At 39.3% G+C, this 24,063-nt stretch overlaps 1 protein-coding gene across 1 annotated transcript in view; it reads left to right on the top strand.

Moving 5' to 3' along the window:
• LOC141642880 (lipase-like PAD4) overlaps positions 1-1,764 on the top strand; it is a 36,610-nt gene extending 34,846 nt beyond the window's left edge. The window contains exon 4 of the mRNA XM_074451856.1: positions 723-1,764. Within this exon, the coding sequence (XP_074307957.1) occupies positions 723-1,463 (741 nt within the window). The 3' untranslated portion in view covers positions 1,464-1,764. The remainder of the gene's footprint in view (positions 1-722) is intronic.
• Positions 1,765-24,063: the final 22,299 nt, after the last annotated feature.

The raw sequence follows: 24,063 nt of genomic DNA, 5'->3' as shown, positions 1-24,063 counted from the left end.
TGATGAATTTTTCATTTGCATTTCTATTATAGTAATCTAATTATTAATTATGTAATTATGTAATTCATTTCGACTACATGCAATTAATTTCATTTATTCCGATTCGATGTAATTATTCTAAGACGGAAATTGTCGCATGTTTGCATTGGTTGACGATTTGAATAAATAAATTCTTTGCGCATCAATGGGACCCACCATAACCTGAATTTCCAAAAAAAAAAAAAAGTTGTACAAATGACGTGGCTTAATCTCCATTGAGTATTGTCTTTTGAATTAATAAAGATAAGATTATTTATTTTGGCATTTTACAATTATTTTTTTTTTCTTAATAAAATGTTATTTTAGCTTTATAGTTATATGTTTTTTTATATCTGATAAGTATTTTATATTTGCAATTTTCTTAAAAGATATTTATTTTTTTAATTTGATTCAAAAGTTCAAGAAAGTAAAGAAAATAACAATATAACCGAGCTCGAGTCGAGCTCAAGCTTAATACGAACTGATTCCGAGCTTTAATTTTTTGAGCTCGGAAATTTCCGTGCCGATTCCGAGCTCAAGCTCAAGTTTCCGAGTTGATTCCAAGCCCACTCGAGCTCGAGCTCAAATCGGCTCGGTTACACCCCTACGTGGCTACGTGAGCACGAGATCTCCTCTTTGAGGTTTTTGTGAGATGGGACTTGAAAATTTTTCGATAAGTAATTCGTTTATCGCCATGGTCACAGGAATCAGTTTCGGGACAAGCAAAAGAGTGTTTAAAGGCAGCGAAGCAGAGTGGAGGTAATCCTAACCTCAACAGTGCTAGGCTAGCAATTACTCTAGCCAAGATAACTCCTCATAGAGCTCAAATAGAGTGGTACAAAACATGCTGTGATAAATCAGACGATCAACTGGGATACTATGACTCCTTTAAACAAAGACAAGCATCGAAAAGAGATAATCAAGTAAACATGTTTAGAATCAAGCTAGCCAACTTTTGGGATAGTGTAATAACCAAGATTGACAACAATCAACTCCCTCATGATTTTCGCAAACGCTGGAAATTCATCAATGCAGCCCATTTCTATCAGCTCCTGGTAGAGCCATTAGACATTGCAGAGTATTACAGAAGTGGAGAGCATCTTCGGAAAGGACACTACTTACGAAATGGGAGAGAAAGAAGGCACGAGATTTTTTCCAAGTGGTGGAAGGAGAAAGAAGTGGTTAAAGAAGAGAGCAAGAGGAGTAAATTTGCGAGTTTGACGCAAGATTCGTGCTTTTGGGCACGAGTGGAGGAAGCGAGGGAGTTAGCCGAGAAAGTAAGGACCGAGAGAGATTCCAGAAATTTGGCTTCGTTATGGCAAGATATTGAGGGTTTTGAGAGGTATGCTAGAGAACTGATAGAGAATATGGAGGTTTCGTGTGATGTTGTTGCCAGCAACTCAAGTTATAGCTTATGGGTACAGGAGGTAAGGAAATTGAGATAACAGGTGCAGCCATTTCATCAGTTACTTACAGGGGTTTGTGGTAGTGAAATGGTTCCATACAATGTGAAAATATGTGATATACGGACCAAACTCGACTTGACTATTTTTATTTCAAATTTCAATTATGGAGTATACAGCATCTGAGGCTGAGCATCATAGAAATGTTATGACAATTCTGTGATTAATCTCCAGAAAACTTTCCAGCACCCCCGCTTAGCAATTGCAAAATTGTTTGTTGGTTTCTCATTCACCAATCAGGTGCAAAGGACCATATACAAGAGGACTTGGATTCAAATCCAAATATTTTTAACTATATACCTTTATTTTAAACACTAGGCAAAGTTCTCCCGACTTGGTTTGTTTCTAAAACCCACATGCAATTTGAAGAGTTTGGATTTCAAAAACCTAAGAAAAGGAGTGGGTGAATTAGGTACTACTTGAAAAATTTAACTAAACTTAACTGATTTAAGTTCGTCAGGTGGAATGATATATCAAGAATATAACCAACACCCCTTTTAAATGAAGGTTAAAAGGCGTATAGTTGAACTGGGTAAAGCAAGAGTAAGACACACTGTAATTTGTTGGATTTGCAAGAGTTGTAACAACAAACCAAATTGAATATATCAAGAATAAGAATATAGTCAAGTGGAATGAAATATCAAGAATATAACCAACATCGCTTTTAAATGAAGGTTAAAAGCCGTATAGTTGAGCTGGGTAGAGCAACAGTGACTGACAATATAGTAGACTGTTGTGTTGAAAAACGATGAATGAAATAAACTAAGATTTGCAAAAATAGAATACAAGGATTTTGAATTGGTTCGGCCTACACTCTATAGGCCTACATCCAATATACTTCTCATTAATAGTTTAAAGCAATTAACTCTAATTACATTCAACCTATTATAATGAGACTTCCCTACAACTTACTCCGGTTGTACTACTCAAGAGACTTCTCCGTTTCTGAGAGCTAATCTAGTTCTCAATTTAGTTACAAGATCAATTATTTCTATGTTGTTTACTTAAGAACGGGAGAGATTCAATTTAGATCTAACTAAGAGAAGGTACGCAACATAGTAAGGGAATAATGACTTTAACACTTTTTTTTTTTTTTTTTTTTTTTTGCAAAACCAACAATTTAATTACCTGAAAACATTAAAAGACTATTGCGAAGGTTTTCTCTCTCTTTCTCAGATTTTATGCAAAATTAAGAATTGTGTTTTGCCAAGAGGTTGAGCTCTCTTTTAATAGAACAAAAAGGCGGGAATTTTGAAAATAAAGAATTATTTGAAAAGTTCTCAACATTTGAAATTTTAACCATGACAATATGGAATTCATAGAAATTTGATTTTGGGTCATTTAAACTGTAATACCCAATATTTTAAGTACTTTTTATAAGGCTATTTTATAAGGCATTTATGCATTTTATGTATTTAATTGCATTTTATATTTTAAGATAAGTAAATTTATATTTATATTATAATAATATTGTAATAATAATAATAATAAGAATAAGAATATAAGAAAAAGAAAGAAAACCAAAAAGAAAGGGGCCGAATGGCCAAGTGGTAGTGTAACACCCCCGTTTATTCAGGAGGCTTTAGTTAGGCCTCTCAAGTAAATAGGACTGTTACCATCTTAGATTGCCCGAGGTAGTGAATAAAAAAGTGAAACAAACCAAAGTATTTTATATAAAATAACCATTAAAGGTCTTATTACAATTGTCAAACCGATTAAATTAAACTATAATAATACAATTTACTACGTAGCGAAAATAAATAAGATTACATAAATAAACTCTCAGTCAACTAAGTGATCTAGACAACTGCTATGGTCCAACTTCTCACGCCTTGCATCCCATGCTCCCAATGTTAACTCAAGTACTTTTCAGTCAATCTGCTCCCCAATAATTGGTTCATCATAGGTATTTTAACGAATACACTGTCAACCAAACGGTTGAGTAGGATATATAAACAACAGATATAAGATGAACACAACATGTATGATATGCAATGTTGAACGCCAACCATTGAGCTCATCAACTCGAAACTCCCGCCCGCCAATATCTGGCCGGACAACCAGGATAAACCTGAGAACACCAGAGACAAGTCTACGGAAATAGCCTGGGCCTTATACCACCACGAAGGTATATAAACAGTGTCTGTCGGAATAAATCCAAATACATCACCTGAAGGCTTTTACCACGGCATCTGCCAGTAAGTTTATAATACATCACCGGAAGGCTCTTACCATGATTTCTGCCAGTAAGTTTATAAAATATCACCCGAAGGCTCTTACCATGATGTCTACCAGTAACTCAAATGACCAATGCTCGTATCATGCTAATGAATGCAACCATGACAATAACTGTAACACCCCCATAGACCAAGGTGCCTTATCAAGACCACCTTAACATATGGAGATGCTACCATCTGGGTTGCCCGAGGTACAGTATATCAAAAGTGACCATAATGAAATATACTTTAAAGTTCAACTGTTTAAAGTGCGTACAACCTAAAGACCAAAACCAAACGTACGATACAAACTGTCTCAAACCAAACCAACTAGAAAAGAAGCTGTCATAAGACTACAGCGGAAAACTAAACTAAAGACTAGTGATGACTCCATCCCAGCCAGATCTGCGAGCTATCCATATGGTTACCTGCTAAACAACTGCTCACAATCACCGAATGGATCATCACAGTTTTCAAAACATTTCACCGGGGTTAGTTACTGAATAATTAAAATAAGCAATATAGCAACATCCAATTACATAAGCACATTCCGCCAACTCCATTTCATCACCAATCACCTGACTACATACTAAAGTGTGTAGACCTGCCAGAATACCCAACGCAACAGATATTCCACTCCGCTAGTGGGGACCGCTACCTTACCACCTAAGCCCCGCTTAAAACCATAGAGCGAATAACCCAATGACCATTAATGTGCACATCCCCTTGTGACGGGAACCACAAGGGGCGAATCAAGGCCATGAAGCCATTTCCGAAAATGACTCCACTTAGCCGAGGGCGCACCTTGCGAACCACATACAATTACAGCCAAAAACCACAATACTGATTATCATGCCAATACAAAGAAATACAATTAATCATACAAATAATTATATGATTCAACCACCATAGCCCTTAAATCAATTATACATTAACCGAGTAGGAAAAACCTTACCTTTTCGCATTCCGCTATAAGTGCAGCCAATCATACAAATGTACAAGAGTACCAAATCGTCACCTGCAACAATAATCAACAACTACACATCATAATCTGATTTCTACCCAAAACCCCCAAATCACCCAAATTAGGGTTAGACTAAACTTAACATAAAGACTGTAATACCCTGTAATTTGATCAGTATTTATAAGAATAATTTACGTAATTCGAATAACTAATTAATGACATTTATAATATTAATTGCAAATAAAACGATAACTAATAATAAAATAATGGGTGAGTCGGGAAGACTAGTTAGGCCGAGTATTTAGAATATAATAATAATAATAATAGTAATAATAGTAATAGTAATAATAATAATAATAATAATAATAATAATAATAATAATAATAATAATAATAATAATAATAATAATAATAATAATAATAATAATAATAATAATAATAATGGTAATAAGGTAATAGTTTCCTAATTATTGTCTTATACACCCAAAACCTAGCCTATAAATACATAGAAAATATGAAAAGTAATTTATTAAAGAAGAAGAAAGATATCTAAAAGAAAGAAGAAGAGAATTAAAGAGCAATTAGCGATAAAAGGAAACTGTCTTAAACTCAATTGTTTTAGTTAATAAGCTTGTAACCGTGACCTTTAATGACCACCGTAACTTCAATGGGCCTTACCGCGACCACCGAAGACTGGCATAGGGTGGTAATCGAGGGTGGTTTACACGGGTGGTGGTGGTTGTAGTTGTTGAATTGGAAACGCGAATTACACCCTTAAAACGTGACCACCGTGACCTGGGTTAGGGTTGGTTGGGTGTGGGTGGTTTAGTCGACCATGGGGGAGGTATCGTTGTTGCTGTACGTGGTGGTTTGTGGCGGTGGTGGCGGTAAATAGGGGGGAAAACATAGGGATGTTTCGTGATCATCTTAAGACAGTCACCGTGACCACAATTAGAGCTGCACCAGAGAAAGGGGACCACCCCCGGAGTCGCCGCGGATCCATGGTTGCAACGATGGTGGCCATAGATGGTGTTGGTGGTTGTGGTGGCCGTGCCGTTGGGTTTTATACGCGGTGGTTGGGTTGTGTCTCCCCTAACAAATAACATCAGATCATCAGCAAAAAATAAATGATTGAGACCCAATTTCCCACATTTGGGGTGGTAGGAAACCTGGTGCTGTTGATGAATGCCTCTTAAAATCCTAGATAGGATTTCCATACTCATAACAAAAAGGAATGGGGACAAAGGGTCTCCCTGCCATAAGCCACTAGCTCCTTTGAAAAAACCAATATGATCACCATCTATTTTCAAGCTAAACCATGTAGATGTAATGCTCTCCATAATCCACCTCTGGAATTTCTCAGGGAATTTGAAATATTGCAGCATCTTGCCTATAAATTCCCATTGAAGAGAATCAAAGGCCTTCTTAATGTCAACTTTAATTAAGCATCGAGGAGAAAGCCCTTGCTGTCGATAACCCTTTACCAAAGATTGAGTTAACATTATGTTTTCAAAAATGCTCCTCCCAGTAACAAACGCTCCTTGTTCTTTCCCCACAATAATAGGTAAGAGAGGCTTGAGCCTAGAACATAAGACCTTGCTAATTATCTTATAGAAGTCAGTATAACAGGCAATTGGCCTATAATCCATAACAGTAGAGACAACTGGCTTTTTAGGGATCAGGGCAAGCAAGGTAGTATTGGCTTGCTTTGGCATATTCCCAGTTGTGAAAAACCCTTTGACAGTAGCACATAACTCATGCTTAACTGTATTCCAAGAAGTTTTAAAGAATTGAGCAGAAAAACCATCTTGCCCTGGGCTTTTGTTAGAGGCAATAGAGAAAAGAGCATTCTGGATTTCTTTATCCTCAACCTTCCTGCAAAGTTCCACCCAACTAGATTCAGGAACTTTTGGTCCATCCAAAGATGCCATAAGAGTAGTGTCAACAGGGGTATGCTGACCCAAAAGCCACTGGTAATAGTCAATGAAGGCTTGGTTAACATCAGGCAATCCCTCTCTATCAGCCCCATTTCTATCTCTTATTCTTCCAATAATACATTGATGCTTCCTAGCTGCAATGCGGGCAAAATAATGACTAGTGGGAGCATCATTATACTTAATATCCTGAATTTTAGCTCTTTGAATGAGAGAACTCTTCTCAGCTTTTTTAAGAGCTAGGTAATTCTGCAGAATATTTTGTTCAAGAGCCAATAAAGAAGAGTCCAGAGGCTTAGTTTAGAGGCTAAGCTGACAGTCTTGTAGCTGTTGATGTGCAACTTTAACTTTCTCAGAAATCCCAGAAAAGGAGCATTTATGGATGTTGATAAGTTGCATCTTCACATTTTTTAATTTAGAAAATAGCCTATAAATTGCATTACCCTTTAAAGGAGTATCCCAAGCCTATTTACCAACCTTTCCATAATACTGATGCTCCTCCCAGCAGTTAAGGTAACTGAATCTTCGTTTGTGCTGGTTATGGTCCTGAAGAGTGACCAGTAAAGGTGATTCACCTGAGTAGTAGGAAACTGTATCAACCATAAAGAATTTGCAACCACTCTATCTAGTCTAGACCAAATTCTAGTGGCAGTCTCTTGTTTGTTTGTCCAGGTATACTCACAGCCAAAGCTATGTAGGTCCTCTAATTGGCAGTCTAGTAAAGATTGATTAAAAGCCAACACTTCAGTAACAAAGGGAGGGTTAGGCCCAATTCCCTCTTCCATATCCCTAACAATATTCCAGTCTCCCATAAAAATCCAGTTAGTAACCTTAGTTTTTAAGCCAGTAAGTTCATTCCATAATCCGACTGACCGACCTCCTTTTAGTAGAACTTTTTTCTTGGCTGCAACACTCTTTCGCCTCATATCTATCAATGATTTGAGGGATATTGTAAAGACAGTTGAAAGACAAACTGTTGTACAAATCACATGTTTATAATGAAGACAGATTGCAACATTTCACAGTAAATTATGTTGCAAAACAATGGTGAAGAGCATAACACAACTTGATGAATACAGATCAAAACTAATTAAAATTGGGAAATGAAAGAACATTGGTTGTGAAAGTCAAACCAAAATATAATATATATATATATATATATATATATATATATGTCAAACCAACATTACATAACAACTTCTATAATCCAAAATGCCAAAATTAAATTACATAATTATTACTAAAGCCTGACAAAAGGAACGTTTAAACCTTAACATTCAATACCCTAAGTGCCCTAAGTACCAATACAGTACGTTGGCCAGAACGTTGTACAAACTTGTGATAAACCGACGTCAAATCAACGAATTCAACATAAGAGAACCTTCGACGAGCTAGTAATGGTGCTGCTATTGCTTTCGCTTCTTCATGTGACAAAGTTGGCATATCCCGCAATATCTCATCAACTTGTTTAATTTAACTGTCATTAACTGGATTAAGATGGGTGTTCTGAAATACATTTCTTCGTTGGTGAACATGCATGACGAATTTGGCTGCCATATTACCCGTCATAAAACAATTGCATCTTTTGGAAATTAGTCTACCACGACTACGCACTATCCTCACGCCATTAATATCATTAAATCGTAAATTTTGTAGGTATGCTACCAGAACACCAGGTGAATACCGATAAAAAAGAAAGAGCTTAGCCCAAAATTTACAAACATTGGCCATGCTTGCCCTATCCGAGCAACTATCAAGTAGGTGGAAGATTTTTGACACAAGATATGGATCAGTTAAAACATCATATCTTGGTTGATTTCGACGATCATTGAACTCCATTTTGTTAACTTGACCAAGGTAACTCAGAGATTCTTTTTTCTCTTGGATATAATGTTGAATAAAAAGTTCTCTTTCTACTTCCTCGCGATTGACTACCCAACCTTTGCACCAATTTTCCATATTTGTTTCTCTATGCAGTATTGAAAAGAGGAAAGACTTTTAAATGGAGGAAATATGTATAAGAACTCCTATGCTTAAAATATAAGCACCCTCCTTACAAATTGGGGTGACTTTGAAAATGTTCAAAAATGCAAAAATTTGAAATTGTCAACCATCAAATGCCAAACATCAAAGAAATGGCAAAAAGAAAGTGTTCTAAAAAATGTCAAATGCCACAAGAAATTGGGGGGAATAACAACAACATCAAAAGCAAACTCCCATATGAAACTCAAAACACATTGATCCCTTTATCCATCAAATCCACTTTTGTGCATGGTAGAGAGGGGACGACCCTTCTTCTTGTCTAGGCAAGAAGGGAAATTCCGCGATCCTCCAGTGTTTCTAACACCATAGGGAAATTACTCTTGACGAAAGAAGTTAACGATTGAGGACAAAGGTACCCTAGCTTGACACAACTTGGAGGTGATTTATTGGTATGCTTCTAGGCTTAGTAGTTTGAAAAAATTGTATCTATGATGGAGTGTGTACCCTTAGATTGCTTCCCATTTAGATAATTTTCGCCACTTAGATGAGGAAAGTGGCTATTCATTTTTTGTAGATGCATCCATTACTTGCTTTTGTGTGCTTAATGCTTGGATGTATCGCCATTTTGGCAAGCCCCACCTTGCCTTGCAAGAAGGCATCCTACCTCATGGTTGTCTTGTTGTGAGTTGAAGGGGCGGACTGAGACCCGCTAATTGTCTCATATCGGCTATATTAGTAGGTTAGTTTAAATAAAGGTCCTAGTTTGAGCACATTTAGTCCCCGAATTAACCTCGTTCCCATGCTTTATAGCACATATTTGGGTCATTTACTATCTTTAGTTTCCCATTTTGCATATTTTTTGAGGTTTTGTCTCCTTGGTAGAAAAGGATTGATAACCTTGCATTTGCGAGGCGAATGGAGCTAAATGGATCGCATCTAATGACCAAGCATCAAAGAGAAGACCAACACTAGAGGCCTAAGTAGATAATAATAATTGTCCACCCTTGCTTCATATTGCTTTTGGTGCATGTCTTAGAGTAGGCTCATGACAAAGTCATCTCTAGGAAGGATGAAGGGATTTGGGTGATTGTAAGGTTGATATGGAGATGGGTAAGGCGGGATAACAACCTTCTTTTTTTCATTTGTTTGAGGTTCATGTTGTTGGGGTTGAGTAGGAGGCGGGGTTTGATTTGCTTAGTTGGAACGAGTTGGGATGAGGTAGGATGGTACTTGAGAGAGGGGACCCCTTCGAGGTGATATCCTTGTTAAACCTTCCATTGGAAGAAAAATGGGGGTGCTCCCCTTGGTGAGCCACTTAATCTTTCTCTCAAAGCCTTCAAGGGTGATCCAATGGTGTTGTCAGAAAATCAACATCTCATCAATCTTACTGTTGCTCGGAAGAGGTATATAAGCATTGTTGTTGTTGAAATTGGGATTGAAGAATTTTTCAAGCCTTGTTAATAATCCCGCATTGACAATGTGGATCATACCATCATCATCTCCATTCAAGAAGTACTAAGGGGGCGTTGAAGTGATAACCGCTCCTCCCTTGTATCTTTAGGTAGGACTCCATAAAAACTAGATCGAGTTCATTCACCACCGCGGGATCACGGCGGGCTAAGAGAGTGCTTGTGATAAACCGGTAAGTAAGCCGAATAATGGGGTTTGAATGTAAGAGGTCGCGCATTCCTTAATGAAAGAGAAATCGCGACCCGTCATGGCTCGCCATAGAGGTGCTATGCTATAATTTCGAGGTTTTGATGTATGGGTAGGCGATACATCAAGATCCAACACACTAGCATACTCTACAAGAGTCATCATTCGAGTTGTGTTCTCTAGTCTAAACTTTTCACAAATCGTCTTGTTCAAGGTAGTAATCTTTAGAAAACTCAAGAATTCGAGGACTAAGGGCCGATAAGTGAACTCATGCATGTTGAACATGGTTGAAAGACCAAATAATTCAAAGAGCGCCTCGGTTTGATGATAAATGCCTAGTTTCCTTAATGTCTCATGGCACATGAATTTAGTAGGAAGAATGTTCTTACCAAGGAGACGATGAAAGACGAAACTTTGGACATGATTGACGAATTCTATGTTGGAGAACTCATTAAGTCTTGAGAGATCAACTATTTCTTCATTCTCCCTCCTCAATGTGTTGAGGTGAGATGTTGAGAAGCTTCCAATTACTCTTGTTCTTCTTCTTTCATTAGGCAAGGACCCTCTTGATCTCATCTTTAAAAGTAGATCTTGAAATTTGGTTTGTTGAAGATAAAGATATTCTTTGTAATTAAGATCCTTCTTGAAACCCGAGGTTTTGGGGGTTTTTAATTTATAGAAGTGAATGTGTCCTTTTTGTGTGAATTGAGTCATATGGGAGGGGATTTTATGTTTTATAAAGGAAGGAAGGATGAGGTGTCATGAAATGGGTGGTGGGTAGGAGAAAGCATATGTCAAAAATAGAAGATCATCACGGGAGGTAGACGTGCGGGCCGTGCTCGGGGCGGGCGGATCCGGGCTATGCAGAAAAAACATATGAGCAGCAGAGGACGGCCGGATCGAGCTAAGGATGCTAGGATTCTCAGTCAGTATTCTCTGGAATTTCCAACCGGCGCTGGGACGCGCGGATCCTGCTCAGGACGAGCGGATCTCTGTTGGGGATGCTCGGCTTCACCGGAGGACGTGCAAATTTACAAACAGCGTGAAATAATTATTTTGAAGCATGTCAGGACGCTCGGATCTTCCTCAAGAAGGGCGGCTCAGGGCCTGGGATGAGCGTCCTCAATGTGATATGCTCTGATTTTGCAACATAGCCAATTCTTCAATTTCAGCACTCCCAAGACCCTCGTTCTAGAGCCAGGATGCTCGGATCATAGCCAGCTCAAGCGGATTCCCTCCTGGGACAATCGGATCATCTGTAATCCAACGGGCTCAGGTCTGCCCATGGGGTTTCCTCCTTTTTGTTCTTCTTTCTCTTCATTTCACTCATTGATAAGAGTGCTTCTCCACACTTGAATTGCGAAATCCTTCATTCATCAAAAGAGTTAGTAACACTCCCTCACCGACTCTCATGTCAAAAATCATGCTTTCATGTAAGTGCAATAAAGTTAAAAATACAAGTGAGAAGAGTTAGTATATTTACAAATGGTGGTTTGGAGAGGACTCCACCAAACTCTCTCTTTGATGGTCTTTTCATGATGGTAGAGGCTTGAGGCGTATGACCTCAACTTCTACAATGAATGCTCCTTCATAATATGGCTTCAACCTTTGGCCGTTGACTTTGAATTTGTTTCTATCTTCCGACTTTATTTCGAAGTCGCCAAATTTTCCTACTTCGGTGATTACATATGGCCCAATCCATCTAATTTAACTTCCCGGGAAAGAGTCGATATCGGGAGTTAAATAGAAGGACTTTGTCTCCCTTGTGCAAAGCCTTTTGCTTGATTCTCTTGTCATGAAGCAATTTTGTCCTCTCGTTGTAGATCTTTGCATTTTCGTAGGATTGTAGTCGGAATTCCTCCAACTCTTGAATTTGCATTATCCTCTTTTGACCACTTAACTTGAGATTAAGGTTGAGAGCTTTGATTGGCCAAAAGGCTTTGTACTCTAGCTCAATTGGCAAATGGCATGCCTTTCCATAGACTAGCTTGTAAGGGGAGGCTCCTATGGGAGTCTTATAGGCCGTCCTATAAGCCCAAAGAGTATCATCAAGCTTCATACTCCAATCCTTACGAGTGTTGTTAACAACCTTCTTAAGAATTTGTTTGATTTGTCTATTTGAAACTTCAACTTGACCGCTTGTTTGAGGATGATATCCCAAACCGGTTCTATGTTGAACACCATATTTTGTCAAAAGAGAGGTGAGCTTATTTTCATGGAAGTGTGTCCCTTCATCGCTAATGTGTGCTCTAGGGACTCCGAATCTTGGAAAGATTACTTTGTTGAGGAGTTTAGTAACCGTCTTGGCGTCATCGGTTGGGGTGCAATTGCTTCTACCCACTTTGATACATAAACAACGGCTACAAGAATGTACTTGTTTCCTTGAGATGATACAAATGGTCCTTGGTAGTCAATTCCCCATACATCGAAAATTTCTACCTCCAATATTCCTCATTGTGGCATCTCATTTCTCCAAGAAATGTTCCCGGTTCTTTGGCAAGGATCACAATGGAGAATAAATTCTCTAGCATCTTCAAACATGGTAGGCCAAAAGAAACCCGATTGAAGTACTTTAGCAATTGTTCTCCGTTCTCCATGGTGTCCTCCATAAGGTGATGAATGGCATCCTTCTAAAACACCTTGAACTTCCCATTGGGGTATGCATCTTTGGTAAAGTCCATCACTAAATTCCTTGTAAAGATTGGGGTCGTCCCATGAATATATCTTCACTTCAAACAAGAATCTCTTTCTTTGATTGTAGTTCAAGTTTGGAGGAAGAACTCTTCCAACATTGTAATTAGCATAGTCGGAAAACCACGGTGTGGTGTGCCTCTCAAGTTGTGAATGGATGGCCATCAAGATATCATCGAGGAAAGAGTCATTGATAGGTGTCTCTCCCTCATCATTGTGGAATCGAATTCTTGACAAGTGATCCGCTACCACATTCTCGGCTCCTTTCTTATCTCTTATCTCTAAATCAAATTCTTGGAGTAGCAAAATGCATCTCAACAATCTTGGTTTTGCTTCTTTCTTTATCAAGAGATGTCTAAGAGCACGATGATCCGAGAAAACAATCACTTTTTATCCAAGCAAATAGGAACGGAACTTCTCTAGTGCATAGACAATGACAAGGAGTTCCTTCTCGGTAGTATAATAGTTCACTTGGGTGGCATCAAGAGTCTTGCTTATGTAATAGATAGCATGCAAGGCTTTTCCTACCTGTTGGCCAAGAACCGCTCCAACGGCGTAGTTACTCGCATCGCACATGATCTCAAATGGTAGTTCCCAATTTGGTGGTTGGATGATCGGTGTCGAGAACAATGCTTCCTTGATTTGTATCAAAGGCTTCAACACACTCATTAGTAAATTGAAATTGGGCATCTTTAAGCAAAACTAGAGGGAGGGGTTTCACGATTTTTGAGAAATCTTTTATGAAACAGCGATAGAAACCCGCGTGACCGAGAAAGCTCCTCACTCCTCTAACATTCACGGGAGGTGGGAGTTTCTCTATCACCTCAACTTTGGCTTTATCGACTTCGATGCCCTTTTCCGAGATTAAATAACCCAAAACAATACCTTCATTGACCATAAAGTGACACTTTTCCCAATTCCAGACAAGGCTAACATCTTCACATTTTTGCAATACAAGAGAAAGGTTATGCAAGCAAGAGTCAAAATTTTTTCCATAAACGCTAAAATCATCCATAAAAACTTCCATTATGGTTTCTAGATAATCGGAGAAGACACTCATCATGCATCTTTCGAAAGTAGCGGGGGCATTACATAGTCCGAAAAGCATTCTCTTATATGCAAAGGTACCGTAGGGACATGTGAAAGTAGTCTTGTGTTGCTCATCCAGGTGTATCGGGATTTGGAAGAATCCTGAGTACTCGTCAGGTTAGCAAAAGAATTTGTTAGAGGCTAATCTCTCAAGCATTTGGTCAATGAATGGTAGGGGAAATGATCCTTTCTTGTTGCGGAATTCAATTACGATAGTCAATACACATACGCCAACCGGTGATCTTCCTTGTGGGTACTAGCTCGTTCTTATCATTTGTCACCACCGTGGTACCTCCTTTATTGGGTACCACTTGAACGGGGCTAACCCACAAAGAATCCGATTTTGGATATATGATTCCCGCATCAAGTAGTTTCATAACCTCCGCTTTAACAACTTCTTGCGTATGGGGATTTAGTCTCCTTTGGGCTTGGGTGGTAGGCCTATGGTTCTCTTCTAGATGAATTCTATGCATGCAAAAATTGGGGCTTATCCCCTTAAGGTTATCTAGACTATAACCTATAGCCTTTTCAAGTTCTTTTAACACATCAAGCAAACTTTCGAATTGATTCTCATCAAGTTTTTTATTAACAGGAAATTCTAACTGCTACTGGTTATACTGAGGGATTTTTCCCCTTCAGATATTTGGGTGTGCCCTTGAATGCTGGTAAGCTTAATAAGACCATGTTTGCAGACCTAATTACAAAAGTCCAGATGGTTTTGAATCACTGGTCTACCCATAAACTTTCCTATGCTGGGAAAATTAGCCTGCTAAACTCTGTTATCTTTAGGTTGGAACAATTTTGGTGCTCTACCTTATTGATTCCTAAAGGAGTGCTTAAACTCATTACAAAATTCTGCAGGAGATTTCTTTGGGACTCTGAGGAGAGCCATAGGAAACTTATTATGAAAAGTTGGGATTCTTTCTGTGCCCCATATAATGAAGGAGGGTTTATTATTAAGGAAATTTTAGCCTGGAACAAGTGCATCATATGAAAATGGATTTGGGAGATTATTCAACGCTCTGATAGCACTTGGACCAACTGGAATTATGCCTATAACATTAAGTCTGGTTATTTTTGGACTATGCAGAAGAAGAATCCTCACTCTGAGAGTTGGAGAAGTATTTTGCTGGTTAGGGATGAACTGCTGGCTACGGTGGGCAATGGAAAAAATGCTGAGAGCTTACTGTCTTGTTGTGTAAAGAAGGGATGCCTTCAGCTATCCTTACTTTATGACCAGTTTCGCAGGAAAGGTAGTCTAATTAGTTGGGGGGCAGCAGTCTGGCATCGAGCTGTTTTGCCTAAACACAGTGTGTTTGTTATGCTAGTTATGCAACAGAAACTGGCCACCATTGATTAGTTGAATCACAGGGGAATATCACTGGTAAACAGATGTGTTTTATGCAAAGCTGACAATGAAACGCATAAACACTTGTTCTTTCAGTGAAGTTTTTCTGCTACTATTTGGCATCAGGTTTTGAATTGGTTAAGAGTTCAGCACAGGACATCTAAACTGAGCAAAGAGGTCCAATGGATAGCGGGTAGGAGGGTCAGGAAGCATTGGAAGGCTCAATGGTTTTCTAGCTGCTTGGGGGCTACAATTTACAGTCTATGGGAAGAAAGAAATATCAGAATTTTTCAAGGGTTTGAACACTATGTGGATTATATTGTGAAACGCGTAAAATATTTTGTTAGTATAAGATTATTGTCTGTAAATTCTCCCTCCAAAGAAGGGGAGATTATAGGGTCCTTTAATGCTTGAATTAGGTTCTCTATTGGTTCTCTTTTGTAAGATCGGCCTCCTTTTTTTTTCCCCATATGGAAGAATACATGGCTTGCTATTCTTTCCAAAAAAAAAAAAAAAAAAAGAAGTGAGTAGTCCAAAAATGAGAACAACTTCCCATTGAAAAAGGGGGTGGCTGGTTTTACATAGGGTAGGGTGAGGGATTTCTTTTTCTTATTTTAATTGCATGCTTGTCTAGCTAGTAGACTAGATTAAGGCTATGCAATCATATTGTCCTTAAGCATGCAAATGAACAAAATAAGAACAAAATTATTCACCCTACAACACCCCTAAAGCCGGTTTTTCCATAAAAAATGGACTCCATTTTAACATTGCAATTTGTCATTTGTAATTTGTGTGACATGTGACATGTAACATGTCATTAGGCATAATAATGCATATTTAACAAATTAAATATCATTATATATTAAATAAAATCACATTTGACAAATTAACAAGTAATTCACAATTACATGTATATAAAATGGGTCACATTAGGTCTAGTTAATATAATCTACAATATTTTGTAATTATACCTAACTAATTACTCTTATCTCAAATGTTTCATAAACATTAATGAATTTTAGTAATATAATAAATTAATTACTAAATTGAATCTTATTTAATCACATTATAATAAGATATATAACTCTCACTCATTGATAGAATTTGTTCAACTTAAGGAATTAATTAATCTGTATCGATATACAATTAATTAACTTTTCAGTTTGGGAATCGTCCTTTAGGTGTGACCTTAAGGAATCAACTGATCACCACCGTTAAACGACAGTAATGTCAAACTCTAGTTAGCCAACCATTGCCGATTAATGTTGATCAGTTGACTATATATATTTAATCATCCCTTATGTATTCTTATTATGAGATTTAAACATGTGAGCGCACCATTGTTGAGGACACATACTCCAACATGAACGACAACGAAATCTCGCCTGGGGAAACAAATAAGGTCTTGATTGTCAACAGCAACACTGCAAAGTATCGCTGGAAAAGCATATATTGACGACTAGGAACATCTTGATCGTTAGGAGCAACACTGCAAAATATTGCTTGGGAAAATATGGACGACTCTGTCTGGATTGAGTCATTCCTGAGAGATCTGCTTGTATATTCTTTTAAACAAACTCCGATTCTTGAGAAGTACATTGGCTATAATGAACTCTCGCTCGACAAATAAATATATTGACAAAGGTGTGTATTAACACCGTCGAGGAAAATGAAGACACTTGACTGATAGTGGCGCATCCTAAGCACCGCGGGAAATCTGCTCGGTTGTTACAAGCGAAATCCTGATACTAACTGATGAGCTCGTGAACTGCATTCAAAAGATCCTTGCTGGGAAATAAAATGTTGTGACGGCTTTGCAATCCGTTTGAAAACGTAGGCGGGTCTGGACGAAAACAATGCCCAAGAACCAAGTATAATATATAGGATGTCGGAGAAGAGGTGCACAAAACTTGGGCCCACAAATAACAAACTTATGACGGATTTTCAAATTTGAGCTGAAATATCGCTGGGAACAGGCGCAACAAGAGCTACGGCATTCGGAAGGGGCGCAACTAGTGCTGCATCTTTTCTTGGGCTTGTCCCTGTCTGGGTAAAAAACCCGATTAAAACCGTGTGCTTATTTCATAATTACAAAACACAAATTCTCTCAAATTCCAACCAAAACTCATCAAAACATGATAAATTCGTGCCATAAATCATGACCAATCGAGGTATGTATCTTATTCTTGCTTTAAATTCGTGTTTTTGCTTGAATTTGAGCCGAAAAATTAGGGTTCTTCCCTCTTTTATGTCAAAAATTTGGGGCTTTTGCCTCAAATGAATTTGCTTGATAAAATTGACATTAGAAATGGGTAATTGGCAATGTTAGGAACATAACCATGTATTCTTTTTGAATTTTCGTCAAGTATTAAGCATTTGGGCGAAAAATGAGACGGTTTCTCTACTATTTCAAAAATCACTTCGAAAATGACCTTAGGATTGTCTATTTTTGATGAAACTTGGTGTTTTGGAACCCTTGTTTAATGGGTAAACTTGCTATCATGTCGAATTTTCGATTTATAACAACTCTTTCAGGGCACTTTTTAGGGCATAATCGCTATTTATAGCGAAATGCTGCCGAAATTTCGACTCAAACCCGCAACTAAGCTTGAACTTAGACTTGACTTGCCCCAACCTTCCACATGTGTGGTCTGATTTTGAAAGAAATGGCCAAAGATGGCGAGAAAAGCCACTTTTAGATGCTCGAAAATGCTTGAAACGGCTTCAAAGAGGCTTGTCATGGCCTGACATGGCCTTGTTTATCTTGATTTTGCAGGTGACGTGCCTTCTACATTGGGGAGGGACCCCATGGACGTGGACTTCGACCCTTCTTGTGCTCGTGGGGGGGGGGGGGGGGGGAGGAGATCGAGGAGGAGGTTGAGGAGGTCCCGAGGAGGGCCAATGTAGGGCGTGGTGGTCGCCAGCTCGTGGGTGCAACCGAGTGGGCCGCGAAATTGGATGGTAGACATCTCATTTGGGCGGTAGAGAGTCACCTGTCTTACAGGATGGCGAGGAGTCTGGTAAGTCTTGAACTTGTCACTTCCTATTACCTTTCCTATTTGTTTGTCGTTCCATTTCTCGCTTGTCTTATGCTAAAGATAGCTTTTGCTTTGAATTGATACAGGAGGCCGGGAATATGAGGTCCTTTTCCGGTTACACGATGATGATGGATGCCTTCGGGAGACTGTCGGAGGAGGAGAAGGCCATCATCGATTTGGGAGCCTTTAGGGCTTTAGTGGGAGCTTAGAGGGCGATTAGGGAAAGGAAGATTCCGGCTAACCTTATCCTGATTCGAGCGTTCCTTGATCGGTACTGCGACATGACCTCGACTTTCCATATGCCTTTTGGAGAGGTCGGGGTCACTTTGGAGGACTACGGCATGATCTCGGGCCTGCCGTGTGGAGAGGAGCCTTTGGTGTGGCCATCGACGGCCATGAGAGTAGACTCGGCCGAGGCGAGGAGGCTGATCTGCTGGAACCTGGCGGTAGGTGCTGCCAGCATTCCTGGGTTAGTGCCGAGTTCTTACGTCAGGGACTACTTTGCGGCTCATCTGTGGCTGTGGTGGTTCTTGTCTTCGATTTACCTCGGAGACAAGGGGGAGAGGCTGTCGACGAAGCTTCTTCCTTTTCTTGCCGACTTGAGTAGCCTAGGTCGTTGGGATTGGGTTACTCCCGGCTTTGCGGTCCTCACCCGTTATATGAGGGCCATGGTACGTCCATAGCAGATGGAGAAGGGGACTTCTCCTGCCACTGTCGGTCCTGGACTCTTGTTGGAGGTACGAACCTTCCCTTTTTATTATGAAATATCACTATTTTTTCATTTCCTTTATTCTCATATAAAAATAAATGATCGTTCTGTCTGCCGGCGTGGGTGTACTCCTACTTCCCTAGCTTTGCGCCCAAGAGGACGGAGCCTGAGCCGATGGCATACCCTGTCGTGAGAGTTTGGGTGATGTGTCGTAGGAAAAGCCAACGCTCTTCTTACGACGTTTGTCAGAGGGGCGTGAATGCCTTGACGTTGAACAGCGTAAGTGCCTTCGATCCTTATTTGATTACTTTTCCTTTTCTGTCTTTTATTTAGAAGTGATCATAGGAATGACCCATTTCCTGTTTAGAGCCAATCATAGGAATGACCCCTCGTTTTCTTATTTTAGTAGGTGCCTAGACCTTGGGAGAGCTATCCTGAGGCTCCAGCTTTCATGGCTGAGGTCCTTCGTCCTAGAAGCTCGAGTCGGTTGTTTCTGAGGACGCCCATGGGACCCGTGTGGTACTTGGGCGAGCGTTTGACTCGGCAGTGCTCTCGTGACACCTTCACGGTTCCCATCGATCCTCCACGGACGCTGTTTAGGGAGCCTTCTGTGGTCGAGAGAGAGGCTGACTTGGTAAGAACTTTTACTTTGCTACTTGATTTCGAATTGATTTGACAAATGACGAACGATCGTCAAATAAAGAACCATTTGAACTTTGTAGGAGATCGAGGTAGAAGGCGTCGACCCCCAGCTTACCCCGAGGTGTTGGAGTACACTGACGCGGCGGGCATGACGACGATCTCAGAGCTCCGCGACTTTGGCGAGGAGGTGACCGACGCTGGTCTGGACGAGTGGCAGCATGTCGTGAGGTGGGTAAGCCCCCAGCTTTGGCTGTCTTTATTATTTTATCGCATAGGAATGCTTTTGTTCCTTTTTTAACCTTCTTTGTATTTGAATGTAGGTGGCACCGTCCCGGTACATGGCGCTTTGGAGGGTGGCCAACCAGCTGTAGGCTACGGCCATCGAGGCACTCGTAGATGGCCGGGGACGACAGGTATGAACCTTCCATTCCCTTTCTTATTTTATTTCAAATTTCGTTGCAATGAAATGCTACTTCACTTTATTGAAATGATTGAAATGAGGCATTTCTCCGTATCGTACGCAGAGAGAGCATGACTTGGAGCGCAAGCTGGTGCAGTCTCGGGATGAGACGGCTCGTCTGTTGAGGGAGCTTGAGGTCTGGGACGCCGAGATTGCCGCCCTTGAGGCGACGGTAGCTGAGTTGAGGGGTCACTAGGACTAGCTGCCCCCTTTTTTGTCTTGTATATATCTTGTACATTTTGGAGTTTTCGGACTTTGTTTCGGGTGAGAGCCCCCATTTTGATGTATATAATGTCTTTTGGTTGTGTATATAATGGTCTAAGTGCCTTTGCTACTGGGTGTTTGCTGTTCCTGCAGGTTAGCTTAAAAAATAGGTTTGGTAGGTGACGGTTTGCTGTCATGCCGCCGAAATTCACATAGAATTTACAAGTAAAACACATAGCATATAGGTGGCCTAAATTGGCGCAAAATGAAAAAAAAAGTAAAAAAAGTTCCCGAAAATGAGCAAAAATGACAAAAATGACAGAAAATGCTTAGAAATGCGCAAAAATGCCTAGAAATGAGCAAAACGACCGGACAGTAGGGAGGGCTACCCCCTAAAAAAATTTAAAAGAAATATCTAAGTGTGAAATGTATTGAAAAGAGGAATGAAATGATTCCCCTAAAAAAGAAAAGAAAAGAAAATGAGTAAGTGTACGTGTTTGGCGAGAATGTCGATTTTGTCTCGAAAAGCGAACGCGAAAAGGATTAGGAAACATAAAACTTGGTAATTTTGACGAAATTACCAAATTAAGATCTAATAGGAATAGGAAATCCTAGCAAAAGGCAAACTAGGAAAAATTCATGGCTGACAGCACGGAAAAGGACCTGGGGAAGAGGCACAGCAAGAGCTGCAATTCTTCGAAAAGGCGCATCAGATGCTGCGTCATTTCTCCAGTTTGTCAGTCCTTGACAGAATTTAGGAAATAGCGAATAGTATAAATAAAGACGTCGGGTGAGCTTTTATTCACACAATTCCTTCTTCTTTCTTCCGTCTATTACATAAAAAACTCACATATCCTCTCAAATTTTTTCCAAAATTATGGATGCTTTTGAAAACCGTCTGAAGGAATGGACGGATTAGTTTAAGAATATTGAGAAACACGACATGGGTGCTTTCAATTTAGGATCGATCTTGAGTCTCAAATTAGTGAAAGTGGTGAAGCCTTTTTTGGATGCCTGTCTTGAGTATTGGGACCCGAATTTTCACGTATTTGCTTTTCCGGGAGGCCAAATTTGTCCTTTTCTTGAAGAAATAGCTGTTGTTGGAGTATGGGATCCAGAAAATGTACCAGCTATACCGCTAGCTCTCAAGGATATAAAAATAAATTTAGGGACTTACTTGGATTGACCAAGGCTGAGGTGGACCGTCTTGTGACCTCAAAAGGTGTCCGCATGTTTGACTTTATTGATCAATTTATAAATAGGGAGGACCCTACTATTTCTTATGTTGCGAGGCGCAGGGCCTTCGGGTTTTGTCTACTTCATTGCTATGTCCTTCGAGGGCATGTTGATGAGGATATGAGAGGTGATCCTCGTTTTCTGGGCCTAGTGGAACAAATGGAGCTGCGCAAGAGCCCAGCATACCTTTGCTTAGGGGAGACCATTCTTGGTTTGGATAATAGAAAGGCCAATCACGAGTTCCTTATTTGGGGAGTCCCGTTATCTTGCAGGTAAGAACCTATTTCTTTTTTCGACCGTTTTTTTTCTTTTCGTTTTTTTTCTTTTTTTTTCTTTTCGTTTTTTTCTTTTCGTTTTTTTCGGTCGATATATGGGTATTAATTCCCGTCCTCTTTTTCAGGTTTGGCTGATGGAATGACTGCGGCTGATCGAGCCCCCAGTTAATGTGCCATGATATCGTGCTCGATCAATTGCAATGAGAACTAGGCTATATATGGTGGACTTCACTCGGGTATGCAACTACTGGGAAAATAAGTTGAAGAGTAAAGGTGGCCCCCTGATCCGATGGATTGTGCCATGGTGGCATCTCAGGTCAGTTACTTGAGTCTCATCCTTAGATATGACACGGTCAGTTCGTGTCCCTGGTTTGGAATTCATGGTTTGCATTTTTCCGGAGAGATTGATGAGGCAAGTGGGCCTTAGGCAGAAAATTCCGAAGTTGGATACCGTTCCTCAAACTGCATTGGCACACACTTCGGAATCTTGTCGAGAGTGGGTAATTCGGTGGGCCCAGAGGAACATGTGGTTCATACCAGTTACAGTTGGCTCCTTATGGGTATCTGACTCATATTTGCAATGGATAAAGGCTGGTACTCCTGAAGAATGTGAGAAACTGAGGAAACACGAGCCCGTGGATTATAAAATCCGTGAAGTAGCAAAGGAGAACCAGAAGTACTTGACTGAGGAGGAAGAAGAGGCCGGATTCCAAGTTACTCGTCCGTCGAGGAAGCCGAGAGCTACTCCTGCCGTAGAGATGGTGATGGATCGAAATGGTAAGGCTAGACCACGAGAAGGACCGTTGGTGATTAGGTCGGAGACAATGCAAGAGCGCCCGGCTCGTGATAGAGACAAGAAATATGACAAGGGTGACAAAGGCAAAGGGAAAATGGAAGAATAGCCTTAGTCATTTATTATAGAATTATTTATTATTATTTAAGCTGTAATAAATGGCGGGGTTTTAGAATCCTAGCCTAGCATTTATTTTCAGCATTATTATTTTTATATATATTTGGCATATTATTACCATTTATGGAACAATGAATAAAAGATTTATTAGTTAAGAAACTGTTGTGATTTTCTTTTATTATTCTTGTCGAATTTAAATACAAATGCAAATGTCCTTCTATTAAAATAATGGGTTGTATCCTGTGAAGGATTGCCTATATATTCATTAGAAAAAATGAAATCAAACTCCGTGCGTAGTTCGAGTAAATGTAAAAGAATAATTTTTCGAAGCAAGAGCTTATAATGAACTTTAGAAAAATAAGCATGTGCTTTACTTACTCCTAAGGGAAGTACAATTCAATTTATTTGATGATGTGAGGATGTCGAAATGTCAAAATTGTTGGAATAAGTGTCCTCCGACAATAATGCGATCACAACTGTTGATCATAATGATCACATGTTCAAATCTCATTTTAAGAATACAAGAGGGATGTAATATTTTACAGTCAACTGGTCCACACATATCGGTAATGATTGGTCGACTAGAGTTTGACATTCTTGTCGTGCGACGGTGGTGTTGATCCCCTTAGGTCATACCTATAGGGAAATACTCTTAATTGATTATTTAATTAATCGTATGCCGACACGAGTTAATTAAATTGCTTAAAATTGACGGATGATTTTGTGAGTAAAGTTAACGTGTCTTATTGTAATTCGATTAAACTAGATACGGTCTAAGTAATCGAATTGTTTTATTACTTAGATTAAAATATTGTTTATGAAACAATTGAAACATAATGAATAATTTATTATAAATACAAGTTGTTGTAGTTTATAATTTTATGACTCATTTTGGTACAAGTAATTGTGAATTACTAATTATTTTTGTATGTGACATATTTAATTAATATGATGATTTTTAATATGTTAAAAATGCATTATAATGTAACATGTCTTGTAACATGTCACATATGTCACAATTGACAAATGACAAAAATAAAATGGACTACGATTTTATGGGATAACCGGTTTTATGAAGGGAGTAGTGGGGTTGTGTTTTTATATTTTAAATGACTAAAAACAAAATGATTACCTACCTAATAGTAGCAATGAAAACCTATTTTTTTGGGAAGAAAATGAGCATCATGCATTGGCTCCCCTCCACCCAAGCCCACCGGTTTTCCATAAG

The sequence above is a fragment of the Silene latifolia genome, chromosome 2, assembly GCF_048544455.1.
Source record: "Silene latifolia isolate original U9 population chromosome 2, ASM4854445v1, whole genome shotgun sequence".
NCBI classification, from domain to species: domain Eukaryota; kingdom Viridiplantae; phylum Streptophyta; class Magnoliopsida; order Caryophyllales; family Caryophyllaceae; genus Silene; species Silene latifolia.
The sequence above is the reverse complement of the archived record's forward strand: the minus strand, read 5'-3'. Positions and strand labels throughout refer to the sequence as shown.